Here is a 19,959-nt window from a genome sequence, read left to right on the forward strand (position 1 = left end):
AGACATTTTATTACGATATTTCTTATTGCCACTATTAATTACGATTATTATTTCCATCGTGAGTAGATTACTCGTAAACGTAATAATATTAATTCGCGGTGAAACACCGCGAGAGATCGACTGACGTGCACAGTATGTATGTATAGCCGACAAATTACTGGTATATCATACGTATGTACTTACATAGGTGGGTACGTGGTGTAGTGTTAGGTACATATCGCCACGAAACGACAAGAGATATAACGGCAAGTGACAAGTGCTTGAGACAAAAGGCGTTTCCTTGTAATCCGACACACAAGTTTTCCTCCATAGCTTTTAACTACGACAAAAAAAACCATTCATCTTTTGTTCAAACTTCCAACGACACCGATATGTTTTGCCATTTCCTAAGCGTATCACGATACGTAGCCACATTTCATTCTCCCTCGTATTATACCGTGTGGCCCACATTGTGCACGTTTACTATTTTTTTTTTTTTTTTCTTCTTTTATACTTGAGAGATTTCCACACATAACGACGTACTTATACATATTACGGATATACATGAAAATTTTCTATCGATAATATTTTGTATATCAACTAATGACTAACAATTATAAATATATAGAGTATATTAAATTTCTTAGTTTTTTTTTTTATACGGTTTGTTTTTGTTATATATATATATACTTGAATTTGTTCACAAGCCTTAAAAATATTCAGTCTTTAAGAAAATTACCTAATAATAATTACAGTTATTTCGGCAATAGTTTTTTTTTTTTTATTTTTATGCTTTCTATTTTGATTTTTTGTGAAAAAAAAAAAAATCCTCGTTTCGTCATCATTATAAAATTTGAACGCGTCTAAAGAGAATGTTACATATCTTAGAAAATCAGTGACTTGAGAATGACATTAAAAAAAAAAAAAAAAAAAATTGCAAATAATAAGGAACTGACAAATCATTTGGAAATTTACATCCAAACACCACTGCAATAATTATCTAGGGTTATATATTATTTTATATAACATCCAATAGGTGTATGTATATATATAGCATTTTTCGTTATGAGTTTTTTTTTTTCAAAATTCATTCATACTTACACGACTAATGTATTGTTTTTTTTTCTCTCTCGATTCGTTGTCGGGTTATTGACGTTGTTATTAATTCTACCAGAATTCACGGAATCGCTACGACATAAAAGTACATTTTTGTAAGCACTCCTGTATTCGGAACTCATGACGACGTAAACAACCGGATTGATACAAGTGGTAAGATATATAAGAATGTAACCGGCTATGTTGAGTCCCCTCCAGTCCATGGTGTCCTTAAAAGTTTTAGTCAGAGTTATCGGTAAGTAACATATCAGAAACGAAGCCAATATGACCAAAATCATTTTCAACAATTTTTTATCTTTCGCCGTGAGTTTACCGGTTTCGAATTGCCTGGTTCTCACGCTTCTGAATCTCGACTCCCTCCTGAATATCTTGTTCTTCTTGCCGGACCTCTTGTCCGTAGGTGAGTCCGATCTGGAGCTGACGAAATCTTCGGATATTTCGTCGTAACGAGATATCTGCGAGGCTAGCAAACTCTCCGCCGAATTTTCAACCCCCTCGAACCTCCTCGGTACCTGCAAACTGTTCTCCTCGAATCTGCCTCTCTGATCGCGTCTGGCGACGCCGCCTCGCAGTCCACCTCCTACGGTCTCGGTGTCGAATATTCTCCCATCCTCGTTCGTCCCCTCGACGTATACCTCCTCGAACCTTATCTGCGGCCTGGAGTTCATCTCCGCGAATTTAATCGCCGAATTATCGCCGGATTCCTCACCCCCCTCCTCATCCCGTTTGTCGTTGACGATCCAGGGCCTGACGAGTTCCTCGTTCTTCGTCTGAACGTTGTTGCAGTCCATGAACGGAATCTCGTCGTCCTTGAACCGTTCGTTTGCTCCGGAGTTCGATTTTTCGGAATCCAATTTCTTCCGGTGGTCGTTTTCGTTGATATCGTTGCTGCTGACCGTCGCCAGATTGTAGACGTCCGACGAACTTCTCCTCTCCCCTTTCGTCGAGGACCTCTTACCGTTCTCCACGTTCTCCCTGTGCAGTCTGACGCGATCCGCCGAATTAACCGATGATCTTCTGTAGGGATTTTCGAGCCTTATATTCTGACAGCTGTTCGAACAGCTGCTGGTCAGTCTGGGGGCGTTGATCTTGTCGACGAAATTGTTGCTTTTGTTGTCCCGTCTGGTCGGGGAATTCCCATTTTCGGTTGTCGTCAGAGTCGCTATGCAGCTCGAGCCGATCGCGGAGTCTTCGAAGTGGTTTCCCTTCGTGAACCTGACCTCCAAATTACCTTTGTTAACTATGTCCCTGTTTACCTTGTTCCTCCTGCTCCTCAGAGCGGTTTTTCTAACTATGTAAAATATCCTCGCGTAGCAAACTATGATGGCGATGCAGGGCGTGAGGAAGGCGATGATGAAGAGAAACTCCTTGGGGCTTCTGCCGTGGACGTCCGGCAGTATCGAACAAGATCCTATCACAGGATCCAGTCCAAACCTACCCCAAACACCGAACCAAGTTGCCACCAGCGCTCCGAAGCCGAATGTCCATATGGCGACGACCATCAACGCCAAATATTTTGGTGTATAGATCCTGAAAAGAAAAACAAGCATGAGGAAAATCGTGAGACGGCGATCGGGCCTTTTCGAAGTACAAAAAAAAAAAAGAAGAGAAGCACATTCGATGCCATCGATCAGTTTGGAAAGGCGCAGAGCGAACTTCTTATCTAACTCGGCGTCGTCGTTCAGCGGAGATTGATTGTCTTCTCTCTCTCTCTCTCTCTTCTCTTCTTATTTTTCACTTATGTCATGTTGTGTTTTTTCAAAAAGAATTTTTTTCCACCTCTCCGTATTTGTTTTTCTTTTGCATTCGCGTATACATGCATGTGTACGTGTGTGTGTGTGTGTACACTCACAGGCGAGAAACTTGCGGAGAACGATAAACATCGACGGGGATTTGAAATATGAGAGAGAGAAAAAAAAAGAAGAGGACAACCGAAAGAGAGAATCGTTGTAAAAATATATGAACGATGTAAAAAGGAGAGAAAAAAAAAAAAAAAAAGAAGTAGTAGTTACTTCGGGTAGAGTCTCGGATGTCCGATCATCACGTATCGATTAATGGTGATGGCCAACACGGTGAATATGCTGACGGCTACCAAACTGTATCTCAACAATGGAAATAAACGGCACAGAAGTTTTCCATGTAGCCAAGAACTGTGCCAAAACGTCGAGGTTGCCAAGGGTAGATTGAAGCAGCAGAACATCAAGTCCGATACCGACAAATTCATTATGAACACGGCGGTTGCGTTTCGAAGCTGTAACAAATTAGAAGAATGAGAAAAAAAAAAATCAGCGATTAATAATCGATGTAGAAAAAAAAAAAAAAAACGAATAACAACGATTTCTTTCTCGTCTCCGAATTTTCCTTTTTTCATCCCCCCCCCCGTTTCGTTTCCAGAACAGGTATGAAAATGGGGGGGCTGAATCTCCCTGAAACGAGACGGAAGAGAAGGTCGTAAATTCGAAAAGGGGAAAATTTCGCACACGGTTCGACACACGTCAACAATGATACAATTGTGCGTACACGCGCAATCTCGTAGAATTTATAGAATTGATCGGGGTATTCGCGAACGGTTTTGAAGGGTCAAAAGTTTTCGACCATCGGTTGCAGGCGGTAGTTACTCCCCCACTTCGCGTGGGTCTTCGCAATTAATTATTTGCAAGATCCTTCCGCCCCCCCCCCCCCCCCTCTTTCCTTCCTTCGCATCCCTTGGTTTCGCTCTCCCGTAATCTATCCTGCTTTAATAGAGCCAACGTCGCTTTTCACGGCTCCGAATTCGAACAAAAGGCATACCTATAACGTCGCTCGCGTGCTTTGTAACGGTCGGAAAAACACCCTTATTTCACTGTCGCTGGTAGGCGAGGAGAAAAAAAATTTAACAAATTTTAAAACCCCGTACCACCGCTGTGTACAACGCCGGTTGTTATTCCGCGTACGCGCGTAACGATATCGCGAAATTCCGGATATCCCGTAATGTACCGTACGCTTTATACCCTTAAATTACCCGATCAATTTACAACGCTATACGAAGCTTGAGAAATTTACGAGAATCTGAAAAGAAAAAAAGATGAAATCAAATAAATAAGGGATAACGGCGACACAGCTTGGGTATACCTACTATTATACATTATATACTCGGCTATGTGTTTCGGAAAACGTGTTCCTTGCACTAAATTGGCTGCCACGTAAAATAAAACTGACGCTTAATAATGATGATGACGATAACGACGGTGATAATAATAACAATAATAACGACGACACTGATAATGACGTAATAAGCTCAAATTTTCCGCTAAACTTTCGGAATGTAACGGCTCCCGCACCTCGTAACTAAAATTAAAATAAAAACGAATTTGATGATGGCCCTATTTAATCGAGGTATATGTATATGTATGTACATCGCGTGTATATAGATTAACATTCTCCCGTCACTCGACCTCATTCACATATTCGATTCGCCATTGAATTCGTCCGATATTAAAAAATTCTCGAAATGAATTTGAAAATGGAGCAAACAAAAAAGCCTCAAAAGTACGATAAAAAGTTTGAGAAAATCTAAAATCTACAATCCGGGGAAGAGGAGAGCCACCGAGGAGATTTTTGTAAAATGATAACCGGGGGAAAACCGAAAAACAAAACGGGAGAATCGACGATTTTTTTCGTGCGGGGGGGGTCGAGCCCTTCGGGATATACGGCAACGATACGCGATATAAAGTTGATATAATATGGCTTAATCTCGGGGCGATTCGCGGCTCGATTTCGGAAATAAAAGTTGTGTTTCACCCGCGAGTTTGACCTCCGCGTAACGGTTATTGTTATAGGGATGAATTGCGGTCGGGTCCGCCGGTTTGCGAACCGCACGAAATTCAGAGAGAACTTTTCTCGCCTAGCTGTCGATAAATACGTGGATTAGGTACTCCATATTTTTCTCTCTATACACATACGTACCCCCCTTTAGCTCCTCGGTGTATAGGGTGTACGAATTATTTTTCAGTTTTGTTACCTCGACGGACGAGTATAATGCAAACCGGAAATTTCTCGTCATTTTTCTTTCGGATTTTCGTCCCGTACACGCTCGTGACGTTTCTAAATTTTATTTGTTCTCTATTTTTGATTTTCTCTCGTTGTTGTTGTTGTTTGTTTTGTTTTGTTTTGTTTTTTTTTTTTTTGTTCGCCCTATAAGACGCAAAACGAGGTGGATAAAATTGATTAGTTGTATCGTTGAAATAAGTTCGGTTATGCGTTAGAATATATCGTCTATGTATGTGAAAATAAATAACCCATATTTCGTACGTGTATATATGTATAAGTATATTATACCTATGTACAACCTGTACGCATCCCCTGAGGAATCTAATATCGGAAATATAACGAGGATTTATGATCACACGTTGCAATTTTCATTCTTTACTTTTGTTGTTGTTATATTTTTCGTTTCTTCATTCCATTAAAACTATACAATACGATGTAAAGAATTCCGTAACGTCAAACGTTACACCGTTTTGTCTTTAGAATAAATTTCATTTTCCCAAACTTTCTTACACATGTGTAACATACCCTTATGTATTACATGCGTAGATATGTAAATAAATAATAACGTATTCCAGGCAAACAACGGCAATTTTTCAATAAACACCATCTTCTTTCATATCACTTTTCACCCGGGTGTATACGTACGACATACGTGTCTATACACATATATATATATATATATATACAAGGAGTAAACGAGTTCGGAAAAAGTTTGACAATTTCTTTCCCCTTTTCTCGTTTTTTTTTTCTCACCCCACTTTCTCCCCTCGTTTTTTACCTTTTAACTATCTCTCCCTGTATTTCTTTTCCTTTTTTTTCGAGCGTGTGTGTGTGTGTTATGTTTCGTCTTTTATCTCCTCTCTTCGAGTATTTTTCGTTTCTCTTTTCCTTCACGCTTTCGGCCCATCCATAGGTAAGTGGTATATACGTACGTACGTACATACCTATGTACCTCTGTTCGACTTTTTATGTATCTCGCCCGTGTGTATCAAAGTTATAAACAACGCCAGACCCATAAACCATGTAAAAATACGTACGAGTGTTATAGTTTGCGTATGGACAGAGCCGTAAAATTTCTTGGGCGTTGTATTTTTACGACTTTGTCGCAATTAAGTAGGACGCCATTGTTTGCCGGTCCTGAACAATCAGAGCTCGGTCACGTGACCACCGGTCACTTTTGAAAACCTCGAGCCCGAAATCTGACGAAGAATAAATCGTCGGTGGTAATTGAGAGGAAGAAACGAACTGGCCGTACATAACCTGTACCGCACCTCGAATATTCGTGGACAAGATGGCCGCCCCGCTTCGAAGCGCCTGATTATCGGCAACCCGTATTACGAGATTTTGCGACCACTTTCCACGAATATTCAATCGGGAGCAATTTTTGAGAGGAGTTGAACGACCTGAAAAACGTAATTCGAAGACAAAAACGCATGAACGGATGCGTAGAAAGATTATTCTCATATTTTTCTATTCTAGTTTCAATGAAATTAATTAATTTCTTTGTAATTACGAATTGCAGGGAGATGTGGGATCGATTTCTCGGCGAGTCGAGAAGTTGGTTTGAAAATTGAAAATAGAATTCTAGAAGAATCGGTAAAGTAAAGCTAAAATATATTATGCTCGAAACTTAAAAAAATATCCACACAGTTCGTTCTATTTTTCTTGTTTTTTGATTTACCCTTTCAAACAAAAGCTCACGTCGGTATATTTCTGACGTGACGAGCATATGTGTACCGCGTTACATAAGTTACGTCGTGTAACAACAATGGAATACAATATTCACTCCGTTTTACTTTTATCTATTTTTTCTTTCCATTTAGTTTCTGTTTTTTGTCGTAGTTATAGTTTCCTATTTTTCATAAGCCCGTTTTCTCTTTTACTAGGAAATTCAAGCTCCCGTGACCGCAGCGAGTTCCGCTTCGGACACCTTGTATTGTTCGTAGTAAAAATGAAAGAGAGTTAGAAAGAAAGAAAATTGGAAGAAAAAGAAAATTTCGAAGGATAGAAAAATGACGAAATTGTTCAAAGTGGAACGAGACGTCTAAGAGGGAACGAAAAATTGAAGGGCAAAGTTTCGTTCGGATGAAAAATCGTACAACGACAGAGTTTTCCAATTTCAATTTTCTATATTTCTTCCGTTGTTCAATCTCTCCGTACTCCAAAATGGCGACCGCGCCCACGAAATTAATAGAATAAAAAGAAACCAGAAGCGAAGGAAAGAACAGCAAGTGAAATAAAGTAGATAAATAAATAAATAACAATGGCAACAACAACGACGATAAAAATGTATAAAACTGCGAGCGGAGAGCCGGAGGGGATACCTGAGTAAATACATACGTACATATATATGTGCATAAAATAAATAAAGGGAAGTAAGAGCGAAGTGAAAATTGAAGAGCCGTTGAGAGAAGAATATCAGAAGAATGGGCGAAGGGGTAAAAAAGGAAGTAGAAAAATAAAATAGACGAAGAAAAATGAGAAATATATACGAAAAACGTTACGGGTGGTTATATACCTTTTCGCTGCTGCTGCTGCTGCTGCAGGTGCGAGATAAAAGTTATAGATAAATTGCTATATTATGTATCGGATAGATCAGCGTATAAAAAGGGGTTGGAAAATTTTCTTCCTCTATTTCACTCCCTAAATTCCCGCAATAAGGGAGAACCAAAAAAAAACCAATTAAACGAAACGTAATCGAAATTATCATCAACAAAGCGAACCCATTTATTACCCTTTCTTTTCTTCTCCTTCTTCCTCCACCCGTTACTATATTTTATTTTTTTATCTCATTCTCTTCGTCACTTCTCTCTCTCCAAGCCAGAAATTTTTCCAACGAATCGTCGATAAATTTTTTTCAAAAAACTAATCCAAAATACAATCACTTCCATTACTTTGATTTTTTTCTATAAGTTCTTTTTTTGCTTCTCAAGAACCCAAATATATTCAATTTACATTAAACACCCGTCGCAATTTTTTTTCATCCAAAATTTTACGCGAATCTAAATGAATCTTTAAAAATATGATCGTCATCGGCGAATTAGAGCGGGGTAATTTTTATTCGATCAGATAATTGCAGAGGTAGGTGTACGCGAAGTATCTGTACACACTGTATGGTATAGAGCGTATGTACTTTACGAGATGACAATATCGCTAATTACGAATGCTGACGACACAAACATCCGGATTTTTGAATAATTAAATTTACACATCCCTTTCCGTGAATATAATCCCATAATAAAAAGCCCCACCTACTTTGACTCTCCCTTTAATATACACAAACGTCTGACCTACACGCGTACACTGGAGGTACGTAGGTACGTGAAGGGTGTCAAATATTTAATCGCATATCAAATTAATAAATGAAAAAAGTTTCGCGGACGAGCGAAAAAAAAATGACAAAAATTTTTAGTCTGGATGAGAAATAGGAAAAAAAAAAAATTAGCGAGCATATTCCGATGGCGACAAAAAACATCCCCTACCCTCTCAGCCTTTCCGACAAATATAATCTATGTTTTTTTCCCCAAGAGACAAAAATAAAACGAAACGAAGCAAATAAAATTTATAATTCGAAAAGCGAGGGAATTTAGAAGAAGCAAAAAAAAAAAAAAATGGCTGCTGTTGCTACAATGAGGAGTAAATATATATATATATATATGAATATTATATGCTTCGCGGTACGACTGTAGAAAAAGGAACCGAAAAAAAAAAAAATTATCAAAAAAGAAAAATAGAAAAAAAAATTAGGGCTGTGATAAATGCCATGAATAGATGGAGAATCGCAATAACGCACCCCTCGCGATACACGTATTATAATAATAACAATGAAATACAATTAATATGATATTTTTTGCTATTCATTTCTCTCCGTCTGGTTTAGTTCTTTCTTATACTCGTTCCTATTATTCTTCGTTTATTTTTGCCGATCGTCTAGCGCGCATGGCACCCCGTTTGTTTTTTCATAGTTCATTTTTAACTCCCTCGAGATAGCCGTTATCATCATTTTTCCAGTAGGAAACCATAATTCTTAGATTTTTCGGCTGTTTATGATTGATATAGGGTACGGTATGTACCGAGTCGGTGGATTTCTTTTTCTCTTTTTTTTTTTTTTTATTTTCTTTCTCTCTCCTCTCGTTTTCCTTCCTTCCTGTACACCACTATATTATACACTCGACGACGACGACGACGAACCCTCGCCGTTCTCATCCTAGTTTTTTTAATTTTTAATTTTTTTTTTTATTATTCGTTAAATCGCTTTATTTTTCACTTCCCGTGTATGAAAATTATTTTTACCGCGATACACGCGGACCGTGCATGGGGGAAAAGAAACGTGAAAAAAAAGTCAAACGAAAAAAGCAGCGTGGGATTTTTGAAACAGTTTTTAGGATTTTTGGGACAGTTTCTATAAGATTTTCGAAAAATCGCGAACGAACCGTGAATTTTTATCCTTTCTTTTTCATGTTTCGGAAAAGTTCTCGTAACATAAAAAAACTAACTACATCAGATGTAATTTTTGAAGAAAGAAGATCGTGAAGAAATTTTTTTCTTTTTTTTTTTCTTTTAACAAAAATTGTCTTTCCTTCTGGGCAGCCCGCAATTCGGCTTCCTGTATACGAGAATACGTCATCTCATTTTTCGGGACGAATGACGAAGGAAAAATTGAAAACGGTGAGTCGCAGGGAAAAAAATGTAAAAAAATTGCATGGAAACGAAGGAGTTGTTGTTTTTTTCACTCGCAATCGGAGGCGTGTGATGTACGGGTATTCGGGGTATACGGTAGAGATAAGTGTCGCGAAAATGGAGTCCTTCGTCTGGCGCGATTTTGTCCGTAGCCGAACGGTTAGGGATTTCGGCGATTACGGGGGCAAAGGAAGGCGGAAAGTAGCTTTCGGAAAAGCGTCCACTCGAGCTCCTAACGCTGGCTGATGGTGATCTCAGGACTAACTAAACAGGGATTTAACCGATTCGGACCGGTGCTCTGACCTCATCTATCTAGGAAAACGTTCTCCATTTATCTCGCTCCAGATACACAAAGCGAACACCAGCGGCGGTCTGCCCACCTACGTTCGCGAGCGTCAAAAATAAATGGCGGGACAAGAATCGCGTACGTTTTTCATCCGACTATCGCGAAAATATATATATATATCATCTATACGTTCGAATAACCTAATCAATTAATTAATCCGTTTTTCCTATGTGTACGACAAAATTTCGGGGGGATGCCCTTCGCAATCTGACTTTATTTTTTCCTTTTCTTTCTCTTTTGTTTTTTTTTTTTTCTCCTCTACTCCTCAACGTATATATTTTATTACACTCCAGTGGTATACGATCGTTGTACATATGTACAATTAATTGGCTAATTTATTCCGAAAATATTTACCCCATTTAGCCCCGTTGTATATCGAGATGAATGGGGTGGAGAGATGGGGATATCGACTGGCGATAAGGCCTCGTTTAATGGTCATGTATAAAATGGCGGAATTGACCCACCCGTTATACAAGTTGAGCTCGATCACGATCGCGTATAATTGATACGCGTATAGGTATACGTATACCTCATAGCGGTGCAGCACTCCTATAAACGCGAACTTAAGGGGGTTTAGTCGAATATAATTTGGGATTCCAACGTAGCGACGAACTCACCCTTTCGTGTAAATGCGGCTAGGTATGTATAGGTAAATGTATTTACTGCCCATATGTACCGAAGCACACATGGAATACGTATATACTGCATATACGTATAACATACGTGCAATCGGTCGAATCGAGCAAAGATTTTTTAGACGATCCGCCATTTTGTTTTATTATTTCTATCCAACCCGACGTTCGGTCGTTTTACGCCGTTTGTTTTTCTTCGTTTCAATTTTAATCTGGATAATGCGAAATTAATTATATATACATACCTACGTACGTACACGGGGTGCAATGCTATGTAAGCGATGTGCGTATCATACATACGTACAAGGAGATAACGTGACGTCAACGTACCTTTTTCGTACGAAATAGAGCTGCGACCGTTATTAAATTTCCAGGTATTCCAATTAGCATGAACAGTACGCAACATCCGGCGGCGAAATATAACAAAGATGGCGGATAACCGTTGAACAACGTGGCCGTAGATGGGTCTTCCAACACCTCTTCGATTTCCTCGGTAGTATTTGCCCAGGAGGCGTTATTTGCCATCCAGTACTCCAGCATCTGCAACGTGAACAAATTCATTAGGGGGACGAAGAAAAAAAAAAATCAAACTAATCGAATCAAACTACGATTCGTGTCGCCGTATTGCTTCTCATAATTGATATCCGTGCCGACTAGAAGAAAAAAAATAAACGATTCTCCCCAATTACGGTCTATACTTTTTACCTATTTACCTTCTACATGTAATATACTTGAAAAATAAAGAACAATTTTTATTAATTTGTTTTTTTTTCTTTACTGTAATTATACATCTCCATTTTAATTTCTAACATACACATACACATGTGCATGCACATTAGATTAAAATTCCAATTGTGTAATTAAAATAATTAGGAAGATTACGCGCGACGCGTGCAGTACGTAATTGTATGTACATAATGTAGTAGGTACACACGTGGTCACAGGTATATACACCTATGTACACGGTGGACATGCATGTAGAGTTGAAATGAATTGAGATTCGTCGCCCGGAAATGAAAAAAAAAAAAACCGAAGAAAAGAAGAAATATTCTAATTTTAATTGAACGACGTGGGTATATAACGTACCTGAAAGGGCGGTACGCAGGTTGGGTGGGTAGGTAGGTAGGTAGGTATAATGATAATAATCCCCGGGAATATAGGTGGGAAAAAGTAGGAAAGTGAAGGAGTGAAAAAAAAAAAAAAAAAAAAAAAGAGGCAAAAAGATCCGAACGAGAAAAACTTGGTCTCTCGACGTTTTATGGTCTTAACCGCGTCCCGCGGAAGGAAAGAAAACGTTTTTCTAAGGAGGGTAAAGGTTGTTTTCGATCAGACTTGCTGACAAGGAATAAGGTAAGAATACGTATCTTATATACCTATATACGTATGTCTGTATACCACACCTATATGTGTCCCTCTTAACCGCCGAGTTATATACCTACTCAACTGTGAGAGACGTTGGAGATTAGAAGAAAATAAAATTAAATAAATAAATAATTAAATAAATTGCTACTTTTTACCCGTTTCTTTTTTTCTCTTTTTTTTTTTTGTGTTCTTTTTCTTTTATACTTCGTTTCCTTTTGCCCTCACCCTTTACATACCTACATACAACATTGTGCTATACATTATACACCGCGCACTGCGAAATAAGATGTATGGAAAAAATGCAAGTAAAATATAATAAACGTATACGTATATACCTAGGTAATAAGTTTTACGTTTTACGTACTATGCATACATACATACATACACCTTTTGGAAATTTAAATATCGTCAGCACCTGGCATATAGTTTATATTATAATGGAAAAAAGAACTGAAATGAAAAAAAAAAAAAAAAAAAAACATAAACAAAATTCCTAGAAACACCTCCTCATTTTTTGACGAACGCGTGGCGTATTATATACATTATATATATATATATACATATATATTTTATACAAACTTTATCTATATATCCGGTAAAAAAAGAAGGGAGAGAGGAAGAAGAAAAAAAATTCTTCCTTTCTTTTTTTTTATCATTTTTTTTTTTACTTTTTTATATAAATAATGGTCTCGTCTTTTCCCCTCTATAACGCGCGATTTATCACTGTTATCCCTGGAAATATAGTGCACCAATTTAAACCAACCCGCGCGCGGTTTGGAATCTTATAAACAAAGACGTTCAAAAGTTATATATATATACGTATAGGTATAACGTATACATATATATATCGATCGGAATGCCGAGAGATCGTTAACGAGAAACGAGAGGACGATGTACGAATAATAATATTAACAATGACAATAAGGATCATTACAACAATATCCTCACGAAGTCGTTTAAATTGTTGGCAAGTAATTTTTTTTTTTTTTCACTTCTGACTCATTCTGTTTCCCACACATTTGAAAGAAAAGGTTTTTTTTTTTTTTTTTTTTGACAGTCTGCGAATTTTTCTCGTCGAGATATCCCAATTTTTCTGCTCCAAAAAGCCACAAATTGGCGATAACTTTTTCAATTTTATAGATAGATGGATCAATTTGGCTTCCAGATTCGAATTCCTGAGATCAAAATACACAGGAATGGCATCGGAAACCGAAGAAAAGAAACGTTGATTTTTTACCCCACAAATCGAAAAAATACAAACCAAAATCCCCTTGGATTTTTCACGGTTTTGGGGTAAAAAAATGAAAATTTACCTTCTAGTGCATTCTAATGTATTTTGAGCCGAAGAATCCGAATCCGCAATTTAAATTGGGCTATCGATGAAATTGATCGAGTTATCGCCAATTTTATGGCTTTCTTTACGATGAATTTGAGGATATCTCCGCGTCAAAATATTCGAATTTTTTGGTCGACGAGCAAACCCGAACTTTGCTGGAGTCAGCGCAGTCAGCAGCGTAGCGCTTTGTTGTGAGTCGTCACCTTGGGGGCTGTGCAGAGGTGACGCCCCACAACAAACCCCCTCGCTCGTGGCTACCTGACTCCAGCTAAGCTCGAGTTCGCTGGTGTATTGAGAAATTCGAATATTTCGACCCATGCATGGATTGCGACGAGTCAAAGTGGGTCTACGACAAAAACCAATCGATATGTCTCAATTTTTCTGCTCCCAACGGCGGATAATTGATGATTACTCGATCGATTGCATGAGTAGATGATTTTGGCTTTCAGATTTGGATTCCTGAGCTGATTATACGTGAGATTACCCTTGAGAAGCCAAAAAAAATCGATTTTTGAGCAAACAAAAAATCGATTTTTGGGCCAAAAGTAAAGTAGTTAAAAAATTTATCGTATTACACTTTTCTGGCGTATTTTGACCTCAGGAATCCGAATCTAAAAGAAAAATTGACCTGTCTATAAAATTAAACGAGTTATCGCCAATTTTCAGCTTTTCGGGGTCAAAAATAAAAAATTGATTTTTTAATCCATCAATATGTAATTTGCGCCCAAAAATCCGAATCCGATAGAAAAATTGATCTATCTTGAAAAATGACCGAGTTATCGCCGAATTATCGCATTTTTTGGCATAAATTTGAGGATATCTCGAAGGGAAAAAATCGTAGCTCAATTTGGACAACGGATTCGTGTTCCTGAGGTCAAAATACATGGGAAAAGTGCCATACGATCAATTTTTAAAAATAAAAAATTTTGGCCAAATTTTGAAAAAATCGTAAGGGGTACCCCTTGGAAAAATCTCAAATTTTGACCAAAAATTTTTATTTTTCAAAATTGATTGTATGACACTTTTCTTATGTATTTTGACCCCAGGAACACGAATCCGTTATCCAAATTGAGTTACGATTCTTTCCCATCGAGATATCTCAATTTTTCTACTCCAAAAAGCGAAAAATTGGCGATAACTTTTCTAATTTTGTAGATAGATCAATTTTTCTTTCAGATTCGGATTCCTGAGCTTAATTTACATTGAGATATATTCTTGACCCCGAAAAGATGAAAATTGGCGATAACTTGATCAATTTCATAGATAGACTAATTTAACTTGTGATTTCGGATCCCCGAGAGCAAAATACATAAGATATCTCCGATTTTTCACATTTTTCGATCGACAAATTGAAAATGAAAAACTTAAAAATCATTGTACATAACGCCATACGTATCATAGGTACGTATAGTTAAGGCACGTGTGCACATATCGTCGATATTATTTTTGATCAGAGTTTAAAAAAAAAAAATAAATAAATAAAAGGAAAGAAAATTCACAAAATTACCGCCGTTTTGCGGTTTATGATTTGGCACGAGAAACACCCTCTGCTACGTATGTACCGCCGGTCTGTGTGTGTACGTAACGCAGGTATAGGTAGGTATACATACACGCGATATGTACATAGGTGGAATATATTGAGAAAATATAAGAAATGAAGTTTGAAAATTGCACAGCTCTGTACACACACACACACACACACACACACACACGATATACACATAATATTTTTACTTCCAATTTCTAGGTGCAATTCCGAACCGGTGCACCGGCGGCTTTATACGTTCCATCCTATAGTTTTCTCGATACGTGACTCTGGTATCGTCATATCCATTATTGCCTCGCGATATACATAACAGCATTATATACACATACCCGTTCACCGTATACACAAAATACTAGAGCGACTCGACAAATTCTCGGCGTTCCCAAATCAGAAACCAGAGAAAAAAGAAGAGAAAAAAAAAAAAAAAAAAAAAAAACAACCCCCCTGATAACGCTGATCAACGGCGTCGAAAAATAATGAGAAAAAAAACAAAACGGGGGTGCGGGGAGGTTGGGTAGAAATCTGTATTGCCGACCGCGTCGGTAGCGCGCGGCCATTACATACCACCCCACTCGCTCACGTGGGTAGGTCAAAAAAGACCTATTTTTGACCAGAAAAAATAAACTTTTTTCACTTAAGAGTAAACGTTTAAACAGAAAAAAGAAGAAGACGAAGAAGAAGAAGAAGAAGAAGAAGAAAAAAATCCACGAATGTATTTTTTCCTCTTCTCCCTCCCTGTTTTTTTTTTTTTTGCTCTTTTTTCTCTCGCCTCCGTACATATACCCAACGTACGGGCATCGGTATCACTGGTCAAACAAATACGCGGCGAACAACCCGAAGAGATACGAGATCAGGATGATTCTTATATCGCGGTCTGACGCACGTGCGAAACTATCTCTATATACACCGCGTGTTCCCCCCCCCCCCCCCCCCCCCCCCCTTCCGTTCCACAGGGTAATATTTATCGCTGTTCCATTCTTCTCAATTCATTTTTCATTTCACGATTTTTGTTTTCACGCGTCTCCTTCTTCTTCGTCTTCTTCTTCTATTAGTTTTCATTTTTATCGTTACGAGAATGATACACTCTATACATTTGAGGGGCACTTTTTTACATGTCACTCGGTGATTCGATCGATTTTCTTGTCGTTTTTTTTTTTTGTCTATTCTACTTTTCTGCAAATGTATATTTTGATTCTTCCGTCCTTCTTTCTTTCTTTCTTGCTTTCTTTCTGTTTTTTTTTTTTTCGTTTTTTTCCCGCTTTTTTGCCAACGCTCCCACCCACCCACCGTGGGGGTGAGTAAAAGTAAGAAAGAGGGGAGAAGAAGAAGCAAAAAAAAAAAAAAAAACGCGCGAAGAAGAGAAAAAAAAAAAGTGTAGGCATGTGCGATTTTTCAAACGCTCACCCATACAACCCTTTTCGATGGGAAATAGATAAAAAAATAGGTGAGACGACGAGAGGAAAGAAACTAAGAAAAAACGTCGACCGTAGACGCGAGTGTAACCGAATTTTCCACCCTCGTCATCCCTTTAAATCCGATCGACGCGCGACCTTTTTATGTAAACAGAAAGTCAAAGTTAGGTCGGTAAAATAGATCCCGTCGAGCGGAGGACGAATTCGAATTCGGCGGTATGGAAAAAAAATGTCGTATCGAGACGTGGATAAAAAAAAATGAGCTGCAAAAAAATAAATAGAGCGAAGTAAAAAATCGCTATTCATGAAAGATATTATGTGCCTAGAAAATACATAGTTATGACGCATACATATGTGTTTCGTTATTGTGTTACATATACCTATATATACGTAAAGCAGAAGACGAATAAAATTGTGAGGTAGGTATATACGTGGGGGGTAAAGGTGTGTGGGTATGTGAATATATATATATATATATAGAATGGAATATAAAATCTAAAAGAGAAAAAAACAAAGTAGAAAAGAGAGAAAACAAAACGGGGTTAACGGAGTGTAAGACAAACGTGCGTTCGAATCGGTGAAAAATTTACCTTGAATAATTTACGTGCGTCTCTACGCGTGCGATATCATACACCTATGTGGGTTGGTATGTTGTATGTTATATCTTTGTATATTTTGTCAATCACTGGTAACGATAGCCACACATGTTGAAAACTTATATACAAACCGGCTTATGTATGTTGCAATTATAATTATTGGTACGATTATGAATACATATATATATATGTGTGTTTAGAAAAACTTTACAACTTTTTCTTTATTTGTCTCGTTTTTTTTTCTCTTTTTCTCTCTTACTTTGACGTCCTTCGATTTTCCCAAAAGAAAAAAAAAAACAACTAAACGATCATATCGATTTATCTGCAATTAGATCATTTACCTATTTTATTTAATCAATTTATTTATCGATCAGTTTTTATACAGCTTGTATACTTGTTCGATTTTCATTTAATTGACATCAACTCATCCGTTTTTTCTCCTTTTTCTTTTTATCGTCCCTTTCGGAATTTATGTTGGTAAAAGCACGTGGTAATCACGTGACGAACTAATAACCGTATAAATAACGATAACAACAACAATGACGATAATAATAATTCGGAACGTTCGATATTCCAATTTTACAATAACAAAATATCCGTACGTTTTCTCGATACGAAAAAGGAAAGGAAAAAGAATTGAAAAATGTAAAGACGAAAAATGAAACGAGGAAGAAAGAATCAGTCGAGTCGAAGTAGAAAAATTCCAAATATCTTTTCCGACAAAATTTATAACAAAATCAAATAAACGGTTTATTTTTACAAGTTCGCCATTATATTACCGGGCAAGTGTGAAAACATAGGAAAATTTGTGTATTTTACTATAAATATATGTTATACGGACATATATATATGTATATATACCGAACTTGTGATTTCACGCGGGATTTTTCGATTTTCTATTTAGCAAAGCGTCGTTGAGTTTTTTTTCTTTTTTGATTTTTTTTTTTTAAAGTCGATTCGATTCGATTCAATTTCCGTTTTTCTTTTTACTTAATTATATTGTTGAAAATAAAAAATTCCACGTAAAAAATCGTCCACGTTTCGATGTCGAACATTTTTACAAAGATATATCGCGCGTGTGTGAAAATATAAAAAGAAAAAGGAGAAGAAAAAAAGAAAGAATAAATAAATAAAGAAACAAATAATACAGAGATACAAATTTCGAAAATGGAAGATAAAGAAACGTAGAAAAACCAATCAACGTCGAAATTATTCGATTTGCTTTACAAATTATAATGACTTGTTTTTTGCAATTTTTATACTAATAATTTATATACACGATTGTCGTATAACGGTGCATACGATAACGACATACAACGCGGTTTTAATTTGTTTAATGCGATTGAAATGGTGATTTTTTTTTTTTTTTTGATTTCTGTTTATCGAAGCAATATTACGACGACTGCGAGGCGGCAGAGAAATTGACGAGGAGAAAAGAAAAAAAAAAATGGAGGCACAATAATAAACAAATCGGGGACGATAATTGACGTTCGTTAATCAGATACGTTTAAACAATACGAAAACGTCGAGGGCGACCCGATCTTGTCGGGCTCCGAGAGCGAACTGATATAAGTTTAGTTGGTTCCGAGTTTCGGAGATGCGCTTCTCGCCTCTCACTCGCCGCCCCCGGCACAGTAGTCGCAGTCAGACTCCGTCCGTCATCTCCACGTATACATACCTATATAGGTAAAACGTGTATAGGTACGGGCAAAACCTACACACAACCTCGACGAAGAAACGAACTAAGAGATTCGCGCGCGCTTGCGTATCGACATTTTAGGGGGTGGGCGAACGAAAATTACGCCGAAATAATAAGTGGCGAACGTAACGGCGGAAAACGCGGCTGTCCACGTAACGCGAAAAATCAGAGCCGGAAGTCGGAGAAGAGAAAAATTCAAAAAAGGAGAAAAAATGAATGCGGGAGGACAAAAAAAAAGGGGGAAGCGAATCGGTCGAAATTAGGTGGGAAACTATCCGAGCTTTGAGAAACTTTAATTAGGTATACGATGAAAAATTTTTTCTTTTTTTTTCTTCTTTGATTTTTGATTTTTGATTTTTCCGCCCGACCAGAATTTTAATTTCGTTTCGTTTTTTTTTTTTATTTTTCTTTGGCTTTTCCTCCACTTTGTCTCCCCGCAGACACGATTGTATACACATTTTCCAAGGGTGCATGTAATTCAAGGTACGGAATTAAAAAAAAAGAAAAAAAAAAGAAATAATTTTTAAGCGTTCTTATTCCCTCCTTTTTTCAATCGGTCTTTGCTCTCCTCTTTTACAGCGGGCGAGAAAAAATGCGGGAGTTTTGCGTTCGCTTTTCCATTTCCCAACGGGGTAGGAGACGATTTTTTTCCGACGCCTGGCGACACGGCAACCGAAGTTGCAGGCGCGCACGGCGCGTAGTTTGCGGGCCGGGCGTTGATTTTCGGAGAGTTCAACGCCCGCGTTGCGCGTAGGAAGGGACGCGATACCGATCGTCGTACCCGCGATACGAAAAATGATTTTTTGTTTTTTTTTTTTTTTTCCAGATCGCGTTTTTCGAGATTCGAATTCTTCTCCCGGTTTTCGTATTTGAGATTCTAGGAGATCGTTTCTCATCGGCAGTGGACATCAATTTCCAACCCGAGGTGAAGGTGTACTAGGTCATTATCGGAGTGGGACGAAAAAAATTAATGGAAAAAAAAAAAAAACATCTAGCGAAGGGGATAATGAGATTTGCGAGGATATGTAATATCCACATATGTGGCTAACATGTACGTACGTGCATAGGTATGTGTTTTTGTAACCTATGTGGAATATCCTAATTGCGGTTTCGATTACTCACCACATATACAATAGGCATCATGATATTATACATATAACAAGTGTAATAAAGAGGATAAGATTTACGGATAATTTTCCAGGTTTGCGATACTTCGATATTAATGT

The 19,959-nt window shown here is 37.6% G+C and overlaps 1 protein-coding gene across 6 annotated transcripts in view; it reads right to left on the bottom strand.

Moving 5' to 3' along the window:
* LOC105686273 (G-protein coupled receptor moody) overlaps positions 1-19,959 on the bottom strand; it is a 25,876-nt gene continuing 5,917 nt past the window's right edge. The window contains exons 2-6 of one of the 6 annotated variants that reach the window (XR_007279809.1): positions 11,113-11,322; positions 3,108-3,346; positions 1,409-2,625; positions 1,081-1,304; positions 1-319 (exon numbers count right to left, since the gene is read on the bottom strand). Coding sequence is in view for 5 of the 6 variants with exons in the window: in XM_048659405.1 (XP_048515362.1) it covers positions 316-319; positions 1,081-2,625; positions 3,108-3,346; positions 11,113-11,322 (1,998 nt within the window). In the remaining variant the exon portion in view is untranslated. Of the gene's footprint in view, positions 320-796; positions 2,626-3,107; positions 3,347-11,112; positions 11,323-17,028; positions 18,604-19,959 lie in introns of those variants that run through there. The other 5 variants (XM_048659406.1, XM_048659405.1, XM_048659407.1 and 2 more) reach the window with 5 other exon arrangements.

This window comes from Athalia rosae, chromosome 8 (assembly GCF_917208135.1).
Source record: "Athalia rosae chromosome 8, iyAthRosa1.1, whole genome shotgun sequence".
Classification (NCBI taxonomy): domain Eukaryota; kingdom Metazoa; phylum Arthropoda; class Insecta; order Hymenoptera; family Athaliidae; genus Athalia; species Athalia rosae.